General features: G+C 35.0%; 1 protein-coding gene across 4 annotated transcripts in view; it reads left to right on the forward strand.

Moving 5' to 3' along the window:
• The window catches only part of DMXL2 (Dmx like 2), a 166,686-nt gene that overhangs the window by 39,233 nt on the left and 109,780 nt on the right, over positions 1 to 17,673 (forward strand). For all 4 annotated transcript variants that reach the window (XM_070797549.1, XM_070797547.1, XM_070797550.1 and 1 more), the window contains exons 2-6: positions 114 to 239; positions 2,702 to 2,773; positions 6,045 to 6,123; positions 6,933 to 7,068; positions 7,701 to 7,767. In XM_070797549.1, coding sequence (XP_070653650.1) covers positions 114 to 239; positions 2,702 to 2,773; positions 6,045 to 6,123; positions 6,933 to 7,068; positions 7,701 to 7,767 — 480 coding nt within the window. The remainder of the gene's footprint in view (positions 1 to 113; positions 240 to 2,701; positions 2,774 to 6,044; positions 6,124 to 6,932; positions 7,069 to 7,700; positions 7,768 to 17,673) is intronic.

Raw genomic sequence — 17,673 nt, forward strand, 5'->3', positions numbered from 1 at the left:
TTAACTGTATTTGTAAGTTATGTCATAGTATCCTTTGCAATAGCAACAGAAACTAAGATTAATAATAATTCACAAGTTACATATTTTACATAATATAAAACTTTTCTTTTTAGGCGTATGGATCAGGCTGTGATATTGTTATTTTGGCAAGTGACTTTGAATGTGTGCAGATCATCCCTGGTGCTAAGCATGGAAACATCCAAGTCAGCTGTGTGGAGTGTTCTAACCAACATGGAAGAGTAAGGGATTTATTTACTTTATTAAATACCATCTTTTAATATATTTAACTATCTCAGAGAATATTCTTATGCTTCTGTACAAGGCTTGCCTACAATTTCTAATTATGTAGTATACCTTGCTTAGATGGCTATTTGTAGGAAAGGGTAATGATAGGTTGTATACAAATCATGAAGAACTGTTAAGCTGATAAGTGATAATTGTTCTTCCTGTATATACTGTCTTAAAAGATCTGCAGGCTTCACATTCCTGTTCCTATTGATATTCTTCCAGTTGATAATTCTGGCAGCTTTTATGCCAGTAGCAGGAAAGTAAACCTTTATCTTCTATACCTAGCATACCTTCTCTCTCTCAAATAACAATAATGTCAGATTTTTATCAAGAAATGTAGCAAGTTGTTAACATCTAGTATAATATTTGTTATATAACTGATGCTTTGTAAAGTTTCTGTTAATTTAATGAAACTATTTGTCATTTGAAGAATATTAAAGCTCATTCATTCAGATGTTGAACAGAGAATTTATTTTAAAATTATTCAAATTTCATCATTTGTTGCTCTCCCCCCAAATTTCAAACATGATATACATCAAATTTTCATTATATGTAAAGTAAATATAGCATTTTTGCTGTATATTCTAGCAGTTCTTTAAGGCCAGTATTGTGTAGCAGAGTTAAATGTTTCTATGAGAATATAAGAATGATATTTTTCCTGTAATAGTTTTAGTGTTCTAGAAATTTGTATTTACTTAGTAATAACAAATTTTATCAAATATATATTTAATCAGAATATTTATGGTGCTATATAGTAATGCAAATTTATGCCAAACAATAAATTACAGTTATTATACCATTTCTACCCCTGCCCACCTGCTGGGTACCCATATCGTCCTACCTTCCCGTTTGTATCAAGCTTTAATATTTGTATGAATAATATGACAATCCAGTAAAAAAACCAAAAACTGACATAGTATAAAACACTGAATTTCCTGGTGTTTTCTGATACTTGTTTCTTGCTTTTATGATTTTTTTCCCCCATTTGTTCTCCTTAAGTATTGTTTACTTTTTAGAAAACACTCAGTGTCAGATTTCTCATTAATTTTTCATTGCTTATCTCCCTATGCCAAGTGTGGTAGCTTTAAACCTGCCTGGAGCTGTTATGATAGTTGTCAGAGACACATTTTAAAAAGTTATTTATGTGCTGGTGATAATAAGAATAAGCAGATTCTCTGGGAGCAAAGTTTTTTTTTTTTTAATATAGAAGACCTTGGTTTTCATAACCATGTTTTTACTTTTTCTATCCTGGTTGGAGGTAAAGAAGACCAAGTTGAGACATCCCTGATTCATTGTCTTTTAATGCCATCTTTTAAAATTTTCTTTATCTCCAGTCCTTGTGATGGTTACTCTCAGTTTAGGACTTTGTATTAAGCCATGATAATCATTTGTTCATTCATTCATCTACATGTTGAATGTGATCATTCATAACACTTCCACCTGAGTGTTAACCTTAGCCAGGCATTTTAAGTAGCTCTTCTCCTACCATTGTGGAGGGAAAGCTTTTTCTTGAAAAGAGTTTTAGATATTAAATAACAATTAAAATAACATTTTTTTTGTGTGTTAGAGTGCCCTGAAATCAGAGTGGATCTTTTTGGTTAACCTTAAAAACCAATGCCTAATTTAGCTTTATAGGTTAACTCATAGACCCATGATAGGTGTGAGAAGAGAGGGTTTTTGGTCTGTTCCCTGCAATTGGTTCTCTCTTGCCAACAGGAGGATAGACTGGGAACTGGCTTTCAAGGAATTACTAGAGAACAGGCACTGATAGCTCCTAGGGAAAGAGGAATTTGTGGGTCGTCTTCTTAGGTGTGTGACCTGGAACAAAGTCCTCTTGGCCCCCAGACCCTTGGCTTAAGTTCATTGGAGATGGCCACATCAGTTGTTTATCCTTTAGTTGCAGAATGTCTCTCTGGTTTCTCCCTAGTCCATTTTTTCTATTCCTTCTTCTCCATGGTGTTCCCAATTGGTAATTTTTTTTGTTTGATGGTATGGTTCATGTCATTTTTTTGATATATTTTTAATACCTGTTGCTCTTTGATGTCTTTTTCTACTTCTCATGGTTTTAATAGTATTTTCACTGGACTGTAAGGTTTCTGACAGATGTACCATTGAAATGTATCTTTGTTAGTAAAATTTATTTATGTATTTGAAAATGAAATTTTTATAGGAAAAGATGATTTCTTTGAATAGGTCAGCCTTATATTTGATATGTAAAATAAAGCCTGTTGAATTTTTGAACAGAGAAGAGATTCTTAAGTCCAGGACTTTTCCAGTTATATTTATGGAAAAGAATAAACCATGAATACTGTATTCGGATTGCATGCAGTCAGTTTACACATTATTATAAAAAGGAAGTTATTTTTGTTTTCTTTTTTCCTTAAATATTAATGCTTTGTTTATTCTCTTTTAGATTGCAGCTTCATATGGTAATGCTGTTTGTATTTTTGAGCCCTTGGGCATAAATTCTCATAAGAGAAATTGTGTAAGTATTAAATGGTAGTAGAAAAGTTTTGTAATTGAGTTTGGAATCCAGTTGACAGCAGTAAAGAGCTCCTTAGGAGCAGGTGCTGAAGGTGGGCTGGAATATCAGTGTGAAGTTAGTCTGGTGATTTATGGTAAAATCTTTTACATTCACTGGGAATATATCCCTAGGCCTTTTAGAAACTCAGTTTTCTAGAATATTCCTAATTGAGATTGCCTTGTTAATTGGAATCTACCGTAGTTGAACTCTTATTTATTATTTCTTATCTAGATGACTAGTCTCTTGTCTAATGTCTATACGTATCCCTTGCCTCTTCTCTTAGCAGAGTAGATCATGTTACTTTTCTGGTAAAAAGTCTTTTATGGCTTCATATTTCTCACATGTAAAGCCCCAGATTCTTAGAACGGACCACAGTCCTTCCTCCACCCCTCGTCTTGCCCCTGCATCTGTACCCATTTATTACCTCTCAGAGCTCATCTCCTATTTTTGTCCTCTCTGGTCACTCCAGCCGTAGTGGCATTTTCACTGTTCTTTGGGTAGTTGCCCTCCCATCTTAGAGCCTTTACATTGGTTGTTCTTTTGTCTGGAATGTCCTTCTTTCTCTAGATAGCTCCAGGCCCAGCTCTTACAGACCCTTTGTTTTTGTTCAGTAGTACCTTTTCAGTGGGATGTGCGTTGACTGTCCTTTTAAGAATTGCCACTTGCTTCTCCCACCTTCATCCTAACCTGCCTGTCCTTCTATTTTTAACCTTTTTTCCGTAGTACTTAACCTTGTTTATTTATTTATAGATTACCATTTAGTAAGTAACGTAAGCTCCATATAAGCTCCATGAGGGTAGGGAGCTTTGTTTCTTTTGTTCACTGATGCCTCTCAAGTACTTAGAACAGTATTTGGAACATTACTTCTACTCTCTGGGTACTGAATTATATTTTATGTTATTTAATACTCAGAAAATCCAATATGGGTAGAATGCTTTAAAAAATTTAAAATTACTGTATGCATTGGGACTTCACCATCTGAGACATATTTTCAACTGCCAGTGTGAAATCTGAATGCCAGGATTTCACTTCTTGACATATTTACCAGTAATTAAAAAAAAATATTGTATTATTAAATGCAGTAAATAAGTGGTTTTGATATTTTTCATTAAACGTATGTATGTGAATATTACATTACTTTTCAGAAGTACAAGTTATATCAGTCTTTTCCCTCTAATAGTGTTATGAAATACATATCAAAGTTTTGGGTACTTAAGAGTCATCTAGAGTACATATTTAAAAATTCAGATTAAGTAAATAAATGATACAAATGACCTTATTTACAAAACAGAGACTCAAACTTCAAAAACAAACTTACAGTTACCACAGGGAAAAAGGGGAAAGTATAAATTAAGAGTTTAAGATGAACATATACACACTAATCTATATAAGATAGATGATCAACAAGGACCTACTGTGTAGCATAGGGAACTCTACTCAATATTCTGTAATAACCTATATGGAAAGGAATCTGAAAAAAATATATGTATATGTGTAACTGATTCACTTTGCTGTACACCTGAAAGTAACACAATGTGGTAAATAACTTGTACTCCAATATAAAATAAAAATTAAATTAAAAAAAAGGAAAAAAATTGAGATTCCAGACCTCACTTCCAAAATTTTTGCTTTGTAATTGGTCCACAAGTTACACTCTGAGAAAATATTAAAGGAAAGAATACTAGGGATAGCTCCAGTGTTAGGAATAATTTAATTATTATTTTAAAATAGATTTGTTGAGTAGTATTTAAAATACTATTGTGACTTGTTGGGTTAGTAGAGATAGGGTTTAAAAAATAACCTTTTCCCTAATTAAAAAATATAAAATTATTTTTATATACTGAAATTCAGGTTTTGTAGTTGTATTTTGAAATTCCACTTCCAGATAGTCATGAAATCTTGAATAAATTATTTAATTGTTAAAAATATTTTTAAGGTATTATAATTAGAGAGGGTATTATCATTTATTAAATTATTACTTGCCAAACAGTTAATATATAACTTGCCTAATAAAAGTTGGGGATGACTTGACATGCATTAAGTTGCACCGTACTTTCACAAAAGTACATTTTATGTTTGTCTACTGCAAAGAAATAGCTAAACTTTTTTACTGAATTTAATGTGAAAGGCCTTTGGTTTTTAAATTTTAAATCTTCTTTCTATACTTTACAATGAAAACAGTAATAAAATAGGATGCAGATTACTCAAATATAATATATGTCAGCTTTGTGGGTTTTATGTATTACATAGTTTAAATTTGTTGACTTTTTGGAAGGTTGAAAGAAAAAGTGAAACTGAAAGTCGCTCAGTCATGTCCAACTCTTGGGACCCCATGGACTATCCATGGAATTCTCCAGGCCAGAATACTGGAGTGGGTAGCCTTTTCCTTCTCCAGGAGATCTTCCCAACCCAGGGATCGAATCCAGGGATCGAACCCAGGTCTCCCACATTGCAGCTGGATTATTTACCAACTGAGCTATCAGGGTAGACCTAGTTTTATTTTAGACTTTGACGCCAGAAGATGATGTTAATTTGCACTTCATTCTGATGTGCATTTGCTTTGTTTTTACAAATGTTTATTGAGCATCTGTGTACTAGACATTACCACACTTAGTACACAAAGCTCATTATGGCATAATTCCTGCCCTTGAAGAGTTACAGTGTAATAGGAGAGTCAGACATATAAACAGATAATTCAGTCTGATCAGCGTTACCATGGTGTGTGTGTGCTAAATCGTTCCATTGTGTCTGACTCTTTGCTACCCCCTGGACTGTAGCCCTCCAGGCCCCTCTGTCCATGGGATTCTTCAGTCATGAATTCTGGAGTGGGTTGTTACAGTGGTATAAAGCAAGTAAAAACTGCTCTGAATGCTGCCAAAATGTCAGAAGAGGCTTCACTGGAGAGGTAATGGTTTAGCTAGTTATTGATGTAACTGTAGGAGTGTGCAGATAGAGAAGAAAGGATACCCTAGGAATAAGAATGTGTTTTTAGACAAGGAAGGAAGCCTGGGAGACATGCTTTGACTGGGCATGGCAAACAGCTTTATATGATAGAATAGTAAGTGGAACCACTGTAAATGATTTTTAAAACAGTATTTTGAAAATAATAGTGAAATATTTATATTTGTTTCAGATCATGAAGTCTTAAGTTGAAGAAAATGATAATGTAGTGTTTGTGGATATTATTTTGAAAACGTATCTTTTTCTTTTTTTCTTTCTCTGTATATTTCAGCAACTCAAGTGTCAGTGGCTTAAAACTGGGCAGTTTTTTTTGAGTTCCGTGACATACAATTTAGCATGGGACCCTCAAGGTATTTAGCAATTATCTTTAAAAATTATGGAAAGTTAATAATTTGTTTTAAGTGTATGATTACAATGTGATATAGCCTCCCACAATAAGAAAATGATCAGTAATATTCTTTTTTTTTGGCTACTGAATGAGTGTACTTTCTTTTTCATATAAACTGCTTTGTATAGTGCTTAATTTACTATTAGTTCTGTGCTTCCCCCCCTACTTTTGAATGTTTGTTCCAAGAAACAATGATGATTTGTTTCATTAGTTAATGTGTTGTACTTTTATTGTATTTATTAAGAAATAAAATTAGGAATAAAACAAGGTAAAAACCTATCTCATTTTGTTATTTGTATTTCAAGAAATTATTGTCTTTAATATTGAAAGATTAGAAACTTCTAATAATAATGGTTATTGTCCCTTTTTACATTCGCAGTTAATGAGGGTAATTTTAATAGTCTGTAGAAAAAAACATTTTATTAATCTTTAGTTATGTCTCATAGCCAGAGAATATCCTGTGTTGTATATGTCAGAGTCTCTTTGGGTTTGTTTTGTTATTCTACTTTGCTGGTTTTTTTTTTTTTCCCCTAGATTTTACCTGATAGACAATGTCTCTGTACGCTTTTTGTTGTTGTTGTTCTATTTCTCTCAAGTTTTCTTATCTAGTGATTCATGCAACTTTTTAAGTGGATATACTCTACAAGTATTTTTCATAGACAGTTTTGCTTATTTTTCACGGAACAGTTTATAGACTGGAGTAGACGCCCTCATGTGTATTTATTTCTCCAGATAATCCTTGCTTATTACAGAACATTCTTTAATTTTCAGATAACAGATTGTTGACAGCAACCGATTCTCTTCAGTTGTGGGCTCCTCCAGGAGGTGACATTCTGGAAGAGGAGGAAGAAATCAATAATAAAATTCTTCCTGTTTTAAATGATTGGAAGTGCATCTGGCAGTGCAAGTTAGTGTCTCACTCTGTTGTTCATTAATTTAAAAAATGCTTCCTAAACAAAGTTCCCTTTCATAATGATCTTAGAAGCCTAGAAAATAGACTTTTTCTGACCAAAACCCATTATAACTTCATCCTCTAATATGTGCTACAATAGATTGTTAAAAAAAAAGATGAAAATATTTTCATAGTTAATAACCTCAGGACTTGGGTTCAGATGGTTGACACAAAGGAAGTATTCATTAGCGCATAAACTATAGATGGGATAGGCAGAGGGAAGGTGTGGTGAAAGGATGGCTGTACCATTGACAACACAGATTATATGAAGGGATCCAACTAGCCAGGGAAGGTGATGAGCTCAGTTTTTAAAATGTTGCATTAAGATGTTGGTGGAGCATGTAGGTTGTGATATCATTTAAGCATGTTAATTGCATTCTTTGGATCCCCAAAGTGAACCTTGGGTTGGTTTTAATGAGTTAATTTGTATTTTTAGGGAGGTGAAATATTTAGATTTATTTTTAGAGAGGTGAAAACACTCTTATTTGATGATGTTATGAAAAATCTTATTTTGACCATATATATATATATATATAAAAGGTGTTCTAGATTTAAAAAATGCTAACTGTTTAACTTTGTCTTTTTAGAACCTCAGTATCTGTACATTTGATGGAGTGGTCCCCTGATGGTGAATATTTTGCTACTGCTGGAAAGGTAAAGGACCAAACAATACATAAACAGGAAAAAACAAAAGAATTAGAAATATTCCTCACTCATTCTCATTTTCAGATTTTTCATCTGTAAAATTGGAAGGATCCTACATTACAAAGGTGGCCTGAGGAATAGGTGATAGCTTTGTGAAATACTTGATATGTCTCCCATAGGCAGTTGGCATTTGGGAAATAGTGGCTATAATTTTTATTATTTGACCATTGCAAAAATTTATGGTTTTTAAAAATAATTTTTATGTTTAAAAATAGCATATATGCATAATTTAAAAAGTAAAATAATACTACTAGATTTGCAGTGAAAAGATGCACTCCCTTCTGAATCCCACTCTTAATTCCTGTGTCCTATAGGCAGTGATTTGTACAATTGCGTATTTAAATACTTCTTTCCATATTCTTAAGTAACTTGCTTATGCTACCATTGTTTAACTATTTTGTTTTTCTTTTTGGTTTTATATATCATCTCTGGCCTCACTACTATGGAGACTGAGACTAGTTCTCTAGCTGATGTCCCCAACTCCATCTCCACTTAACCACACATATGTGTATTCACTTCCCTTCCTCCTATCTTTCTGCTCTAAGTGTCTCATAATATTTGGGAAAACCAGTATTTATTATGCACATTATTAAGAATATGTAAAAGATTCTTCATGGAATCATTACTTTGGTGTTAATAGTATGTTTTACTGTTTGCTTAGTTTTCTGTATACCTAATTCATCCCTCACACCTCTGATGTTCTTTGAATCTCCTCTCAGTATAATTCCCGGTAGAAGGTATCCTGGAAATGTGTATTCTCTTTGCTCTGGCTTAGTTGCTCAGTCTGGCTTAGTTGCTCTTGGAGTCTAATATAGAGCTCTCAGTTCAGGATTTTCTTTTACCAACCTCAGGGAATTCTCTGTCCATCTTCTTTGTTAAATTCTCTGTTTCTTAGCATCATTTATCTTCTTTCCTTATTTTGATGGAGATATCCTCTAGTAGGTTCCTGAGAAAAGATGAATGGGGAAAAAACACGTTAGAGGCCTCTCAAGTCTGAGCAGTTCTTTCTTCTGCTGTTATGCTTTATTTGACTGAGCATAGAATTTGGTGGGAACTAATTTTCCTTGAGAATTTTTTTTAAATTTTATTTTATTTTTAAACTTTACATAATTGTATTAGTTTTGCCAAATATCAAAATGAATCCGCCACAAATGTCATGGTTCTGTTGCCTTGCAATGTTGCTATTTGAGAGGTACAGTGCCATTAAGACCCTGTTCTCCCAGCTCCATCCAGCTTGTAGAGGTTTTAAGAATCTTCCCCTTATCCTGGTGTTCTGAAATGTCAAGATGTGGTGGAATGGGTCAATCAGCTATAAATATTTACATACAGAGATATATATATATATATATATATATATATGGGATAAAGACTCTTTTTGTGTAGGTAATTTGATGTACCCATTCAGTCTGAAAGCTCATGTTCTTCAGTTCAGGGGAATTGCTTTATATTATTCCTTTTGTGTTATCTCCTTCCTTTCATGTTCTCTTTTCTCTCATTCTGAATCTCCCCTTATTCAGTTGTGGATCCTTCTATACTGATCCTCTAATTTTCTGTGGGCCCCCTCATTGTTTTTTTGTTTGTTTAAATTCTGGGTTTTTTTTTTCAGCTTTAATTTTGAAATAATTTTTTCCTACTGTCACATTTTTTATTTTCAGGAGTTTTTTTCACCTAATTCTATGAATGCTCCTTTAACTTTATGTAGTATTTCATAAGTATAAAATGATAATTAAATACATGCAATGTATTTACTTGTATTCAGTTGTGTATGGAATTAAAATTTCCATATTACACTTCACAAGGCAAGGATAGATTTTCCAACAACATCAGAATTCACTCAAGGCTCTTTGAGTTGATCTTTAGTTGTAGAACACTCAACTGTATTGTGGTTGAATAATTATTTGGCACAGAGGTAATTAGTTGCTCAGTAGTTGATGACATTATAGACAGGAAGACTGCGTAACACAGGCAGAAAGACTGCAGTTGTGTGCAGTTTAGCAGTAAACTAACAAATAACTATTTCAAAGAATATTTGGAGGTATTTGCATGAGGTATTACATGATGTGAGCTGTCATGTAATAGTAACACATCTGTGATTTCTTTTAAACACAAAGTCACAAATACTGTTAATATCATTTTGGTATGTTCTTTATATTCATAACTGAAATTTAGCATGTCCTTCAGTTCGCAGTTATAAAAATAGAGAAGTAATTATTTTCCCTGACTCAAGTTCCTGGTAACTCTGGGTCTTGGTTTTCTTGGTTTCTCAAGAAGCAGACTCCAAGACAAGGATTCTAGTTCAAGTCATTAATATGGGTGGTGCTCACAAAGAATATACTGGATTTGAGGCAGGGAAGTAAAGTTGCTTTAAAAAGACTGTATTTACAGGTGATGAACAGGCTTAAATCTCTGGGTAATTCTGGGAGCCAGCGCTTCTTGCAACATTATGTTCCTCACACTCTTCACACGCATCACACATACACACATTAGTTAAGGGCTAGTGAGGGCAGAACATTGGTTCTCAGCTTTTATAAACAATTTCTGAAAAACTCAGGCAAAGTTATGTAGATACTGTCAATTGGAAATGGCTCACTGAAATGCTAAGGCATGAGAGGATACAGTTGACATATCAAAAATATTTTTTGTATCTTGAATTCTATCTGCAGGTGCCTTGCGTTAGAAGAGCTCAGAACCTCTGGTTTAAACCTGGATATTTTATTTATTTATTTTTAATTGAAGGATAATTGCTTTACAGTATCGTGTTTGTTTCTGCCAGGCATCAGCATGAATCAGCCATAGGTATACATATGTCTTCTCCCTTTTGAACCTCCCTCCCACCTCTCTCCTCATCCTACCTCACTAGGTTGTTACAGAGCCCTTGTTTGAGTTCCTTGAGTCATAAAGCAAATTCCCATTGGCTATCTATTTTAAATATGGTAATGTAAGTTTCTATGTTACTCTCCCCATCCATCCCAGCCTTTCCTCCCCCCAACCCCTGCACTGAGTCCATAAGTCTGTTCTCTGTGTCTGTCTCCATTGCTGCCCTGCAAATAGTTTCATCAGTACCATCTTTCTAGATTCCACATATATGCATTAGTATACAATATTTGTTTTTCTCTTTCTGACTTACTTCACTCTATATAATAGATTCTAGGTTCATCCATCTTATTAGAACTGACTCAGATGCATTTCTTTTTATATCTGAGTAATATTCCATTGTATATATGTACTATAGCTTCTTTATCCTTTCATCTGTTGATGGACATCTAGGTTGCTTCCATGTCCTAGCTGTTGTCAGTAGTGCTGCAGTGAACATTGGGGTACATGTGTCTTTTTGAATTTTGGTTTGCTCAGGGTGTATGCCTAATATTGGGATTGCTGGGTCATATGGTGGTTTTATTTCTAGTTTTTTAAGGAATCTCCATACTGTCTTCATAGTGGCTATATCAATATACATTCCCACCAATGGTGTAAGTGCAAGTTGACCAGTCGTGTCTGACTCTTTGCAACCCCATGAACTGTGTAGCCTGCCAGGCTCCTCTGTCCATGAATTCTCTAGGCAAGAATACTAGAGTGGATGGCCGTTCCCTTCTCAGGTATCTTCACAACCCAAGGATTGAACCCAGGTCTCCTGCATTGCAGGAGGATTCTTTACCATCTGAACTACTAGGGAAGCCTAAAAGTACTGGAGTGGGTAGCCTATCCCTTCTCCAGATCTTCCCCCCCCAGGGATCAAACTGGGGTCTCCTGCATTAAAAGAGGTATATTCTTTACCAGCTGAGCTACCAGAGAAGCCCAGCAGTGCAAGGGGATTCCCTTTTCTCCACATCCTCTACAGCATTTATTGTTTGCAAACTTTTTGATGATGGCCATCCTGACTGGTGTGAGCTGATATCTCATTGTAGTTTTGATTTGCATTTCTTTAATAATGAGCGAGGTTGAGCATCTTTTCATGTGTTTTTTAGCCATCTGTGTGTCTTCTTCGGAGAAATGTCTGTTTAGGTCTTTTGCTCACTTTTGGATTGGGTTGTTTGCTTTTCCGGTGTTGACTTACATGAGCTGCTTGTATATTTTGGAAATTAATCTTTGTCAGTTGTTTCATTTGCTTTTATTTTCTCCCATTCTGAGGTTGTCTCTTCATCTTGTTTATAGTTTCCTTTGCTGTGCAAAAGCTTTTAAGTTTAATTAGCTCCCATTTATTTATTTTTGTTTTTACTTTCATTACAGTAGGAGGTGGGTCATAGAGGATGTTGCTGTGATCTGTGTCATAGAGTGTTTGGCCTATGTTTTTCTCTAAGAGTTTTATAGTTTCTGGTCTTACATTTAGGTCTTTAATCTATTTTGAGTTTATCTTTGTGTATGGTGTTAGGAAGTGTTCTGATTTCATTCTTTTACATGTAACTGTCTAGTTTTTCCAGCACCACTTATTGAAGAGGCTATCTTTGCCCCATTGTATATTATTGCCTCTTTGTCAAAAATAAGGTACCCATAGGTGTGTGGGTTTATTTCTGGGATTTCTATCTTGTTTCATTGTTCTACATTTCTGTTTTTGTTCCAGTACCATAATGTCTTGATGACTGTAGCTTTGTGTTACAGTCCGAAGTCAGGAAGGTTGATTCCTCCAGCTCCATTCTTCTTTTTCAAGATTGCTTTGGCTATTCAGGGTTTTTTTGTGTTTCCAAAAGAATCGTGAAATTTTTGCTTCTAGTTCTGTGAAAAATGACATTGGTTATTTGATAGGGATTGCATTGAATCTGTCGATTGCATTTGGTAGTGTAATCATTTTCACAATATTGATTCTTTGAATCTATGGAATATCTCTCCACCTGTTTATGTTGTCTTTGATTTCTTTCATCAGTGTCTTAAATATTTTTCTGAATATAGCTCTTTTGTCTCCTTAACTAGGTTTATTCTTAGATATTTTATTCTTTTTGTTGCATTGGTGAATGGGATTGATTCCTTAATTTCTTTGATTTTTTTCACTGTTATTGTATAGGAATGCAAGTGATTTCCATGTATTGATTTTGCTTTGCTAAATTCACTGATTAGCCTTAGTAATTTTCTGGTAGTATCTTTAGGGTTTTCTATGTACAGTATCATGTTGTCTGCAAAGAGGGAGAGTTTTATTTCTTTTCCAATCTCGATTCCTTTTCTTTCTTTTTCTTCTCTGATTTCCATAGCTAGGACTTCCAGAACTATGTTGAATATTAGTGGTTAGAGTGGGCACATTGTCTTGTTCCTGATCTTAGAGGGAATGCTTTCAGTTTTTCACCATTTAGAGTAATGTTTGCTGTTGGTTTATCATTTATGTCCTTTACTGTGTTGAGAATTCCTTCTATGCCCATTTTTTTGTAAAGTTGTGTGTTTTTTAAAATCAAAAAAGCCTTTGAATTTTGTCAAAGGCTTTTTTTGCATCTATGGAGATTATTATTTGGTTTTTATCTTTTACTTTTTTAGTATGGTGTATCACATTGATAAAATCTGGATATTTTATTTTTTGTCATCCACATTTAAATAAAAAATCCACGTACAAAAATTCTATGGTTTGAGGAAGAGGTAAGGTTTCACTTTTTCCATATGGATATCCAGTTGTAAAGCTAAATTTATTGAAAAGCCTCTGTGTTGCCACCTTTGTCAAAAGCAAATATCCAAACTAGTGTGGCTCTGTTTCTGAATTCTTTTCTCTGGTCCATTGGTCTTTCCTTGTAGCAATGCCACCTTCATTTCTATAGCTTTTAAATTGTCTTGATGCGTGGAAGAACATATTTTCACATCTTGTTTTTCTTCTTCAAGATTATCCTATCTACTTTTGGCTCTTTATGCTGCTGCTGCTGCTGCTGCTAAGTCTCTTCAGTTGTGTCCGACTCTGTGCGATCCCATAGACGGCAGCCCACCAGGGTCCCCCGTCCCTGGGATTCTCCAGGCAAGAACACTGGAGTGGGTTGCCATTTCCTTCTCCAATGCATGAAAGTGAAAAGTGAAAGTGAAGTCGCTCAGTCGTGTCCGACTCTTTGCGACCCCATGGACTGCAGCCCACCAGGCTCCTCCTTCCATGGGATTTTCCAGGCAATAGTGCTGGAGTGGGGTGCCATTGCCTTCTCCATGGCCCTTTATATTTCCATATAAATTTTAGAATGAATATGATAAATTTTATAAAACCAACGGAAAACCTCTTGTGATTTTGATTGATACTTCATTGATTCTATAGATCAGTTTTGGGAGAATTGACATCTTTACAGTTGAGCCTTCTCATCTATGAACATTACATAGTCTTTCATTTAGATCTTTTTACTTTTCTCAGTAATGTTTTATAATTTTTTGCAGCAGTCCTAAGTATCTTTCGTTGGATTCATTCCTAGGTATTTGATATTTTTGATGTTGTAAATGATATCATTTTATAATTGTATATAGAAATGCAATTAATTTTTGGTCTTGTATCTAGCAGTCTTAATAAACTCAATATTAACAAGTCCTCTGTAGATCTTTCTGTATTTTCTGTGTGCATAATTCTATTATTTGTGAATAATGACAGTTTTATTTCATCTCTCCTAACTCTTAAGTGTTTTAATGTCTTTTCCTTTTTTTACTGTAGTATCTAGAACCTCCAGGATAGTGTTGAGGAAAGGTCTGAGTTTGGTTATCTTTTCCTTGTTCCCAATATCAAAAGGACACCTTTCACAGGGTCACCATTAAGTATAATATTTACCATAGGTGCTTACTATACTCTTTTTTAGATAAAAGAAGTTCCCTTCTTATTTGTAGATTGCTAGAATTTTCAAAACAGCAAATGTTGAATTTTAGCAAATACTTTTTCTGCATTTAATGATATTGTCATTATTTTCTTATTTTCTTTATTAGTGAGATGAAATTTGTTGGACTTATTTATATAAATCTTGTGTTTTTGAAATAATCTCAACTTGATTGTAATGTGTTGTCCTTGATGGATTTGCTTTGCTGATGTTTTATTTAGGATTTAGGAGAGCTGTCTGTTAGAGTGAGACTTGGCAAATATTTTTTCCTTTTTTGTACAGGTATACCTGGTTTTATTGTGCTTTGTTTTATTGGGCTTTGCAGTTAATGTGTTTTTTAGCACTTTGAAGGTTTGTGTCAACCCTGTGTTGTCAGATGATGGTTAGCGTTTTTTTAGCAATAAAATATTTTTAAATCAAGCTGTGTACATTTTGAAAGCTGTAATGCCACTGCACGCTGAGTAAACTACTGTACAGTGCAAATGGAGCTTCCGTGTGCACCAGGAAACCCGAAAATTCGTGTGGACTCCCTTTATTGTGATAGTATTTGCGTTATTGTGGTGGTCTGGAACTAACTCTGTAATATCTCTGAGATGGCCTGTAATGATTTTGATTTCAGTGTCGTGCTGGCCTCATAAAATTGGATATATATTTTTAAAATATAGTCAATAGAATGGGTTTCTGCAAGGTTGGTGTTTTATTCTTAAATGTACTGGTGAAGCCATCTGGACCAGGAGTTTCCTTTGTGGGATTCAATTTTTTAAATAGTTATAGGGCTGTTCAGATTTTATATTTCTTTTTTATGTCAGTTTTAGTAAATTAGATTTATATGGAATTTTCCAGTTTTAACTAGATTTTCAGATTTATTGGTGTAAAATTGTGCAAAACGTCTTTTTAATATATATATGTGATGATTTTTTTCATCTTACTAAGAATTTATCAATTTTATAAATCTTTTCAAAGAACTGACTTTTGGTTTTGTATGCTTACACATTGTATGTCTGTTTACTCTTTTATTAATTTGTTTGGTTCTGTTTTGTCCTCAAACTTTTTTAGATGGATGTTCAGCATTTTTTGTTTCTTTGCTTTTTTCAGCAGATGTTGTTTCTAATGTGTACATTTAACAGTAGAGATGTCCCTTTAAGCTTAGCTTTATCCCATAAGGTTTTTTATTATGCAATTTTTGACATGTATTATTTTCATTATGATTCTAAATACAAATTTTTCTAATTTTCATTGTGGTTCATTTTTTGATTCATGGGTTGTCCAGAGTATGGATTAGAGCCTGGTTCAATTATGTTGGGTGGTGGTGGATGGCATAGAAGTGTTTTCTTGGTGGTGACAACTTTTATTTTGTGTTACTAAGTAAACTTACAAGTAATTGGTTGTTAAAATAATAACCAGCGATAGTGTTATAATAGTGACTACTAGTAGTTGACAGTTCAGTTCAGTTCAGTCGCTCAGTCGTGTCCGACTCTTTGCGACCCCATGAATCACAGCACGCCAGGCCTCCCTGTCTATCACCAACTCCCTGAGTTCACCCAGACTCAGGTCCATCGAGTCAGTGATGCCATCCAGCCATCTCATCCTCTGTCGTCCCCTTCTCCTTCTGCCCCCAATCCCTCCCAGCATCAGAGTCTTTTCCAATGAGTCAACTCTTCGCATGAGGTAGCCAAAGTACTGGAGTTTCAGCTTTAGCATCATTCCTTCCCAAGAAATCCCAGGGCTGATATCCTTCAGAAGGGACTGGTTGGATCTCCTTGCAGTCCAAGGGACTCTCAAGAGTCTTCTCCAACACCACACTTCAAAAGCATCAATTCTTCGGCGCTCAGCTTTCTTTATAGTCCAACTCTCACATCCATACATGACCACTGGAAAAACCATAGCCTTGACTAGATGGACCTTTGTTGGCAAAGTAATGTCTCTGCTTTTTAATATGCTGTCTAGGTTGGTCATAACTTTCCTTCCAAGGAGTAAGCGTCTTTTGATTTCATGGCTGCACTCACCATCTGCAGTGATATTGGAACATCAAAAAATAAAGTCAGCCACTGTTTCCCCATGTATCTGCCATGAAGTGATGGGACCAGATGCCATAATCTTCGTTTTCTGAATGTTGAGATTTAAGCCAACTTTTTCACTCTCCTCTTTCACTTTCATCAAAAGGCTCTTTAATTCTTCACTTTCTGCCATAAGGGTTGTGTCATCTGCATATCTGAAGTTATTGATATTTCTCCCAGCAATCTTGATTCCAGCTTGTGCTTCCTCCAGCCCAGTGTTTCTCATGATGTACTCTGCATATAAGTTAAATAAGTAGGGTGACAATATACAGCCTTGACATACTCCTTTTCCTATTTGGAACCAGTATGTTGTTCCATGTCCAGTTCTAACTGTTGCTTCCTGACCTGCATACAGGTTTCTCAAGAGGCAGGTCAGGTGGTGTGGTATTCCCATCTCTTTCAGAATTTTCCACAGTTTATTGTGATCATTTCTGTTTGTTTCTTCTTTGGTTCTTTTATGTCTTTGGTAAACATTTCTTGCATCTTCTCAAGCTTTGCTTCTGTTCTTTTCCAGAGATCCTGGATCATCTTCACTGTCATTATTTTCTGGAAGATTGCCAGTCTCTACTTCATTTAGTTGTTTTTCTGGGGTTTATCTTGTCCCTTCATCTGGGACATAACTTTCTGCTTTTTCATGGTTATTGATATTCTGTAATTGGTTTTGTTGTAGTTGCTGTGGGATTGTGGTTCTTCTCACTTCTTCTGTCTGCTCTCTGGTAGAGGAGGCTAAGAGGCTTGTGTAAGCTTTCTGATGGGAGGGACTGATGGTGGGAAAAACTGGGTCTTTCTCTGGTGGGCAGGACCTTGCTCAGTAAAGCTTTAATCCAGTCATCTGCTGATGGTTGAAGATGGGCTCTCTCACTGGTAGTTTTTTGGCCTGAGGCGACCCAGCCCTTGGGGCTTGTTGTTGTTGTTGTTCAGTCCCTCAGTCATGTCCAGATCTTTGAAACCCCTTTGACTGCAGCACGCCAAGCTTCCCTGTCTTTCACCATCTTCCAGAGGTTGCTCAAACTCATGTCCATTGAGTCAGTAATGCCATCCAACCATCTCAT

The sequence above is a fragment of the Bos indicus genome, chromosome 10, assembly GCF_029378745.1.
Source record: "Bos indicus isolate NIAB-ARS_2022 breed Sahiwal x Tharparkar chromosome 10, NIAB-ARS_B.indTharparkar_mat_pri_1.0, whole genome shotgun sequence".
Classification (NCBI taxonomy): Eukaryota; Metazoa; Chordata; class Mammalia; order Artiodactyla; family Bovidae; genus Bos; species Bos indicus.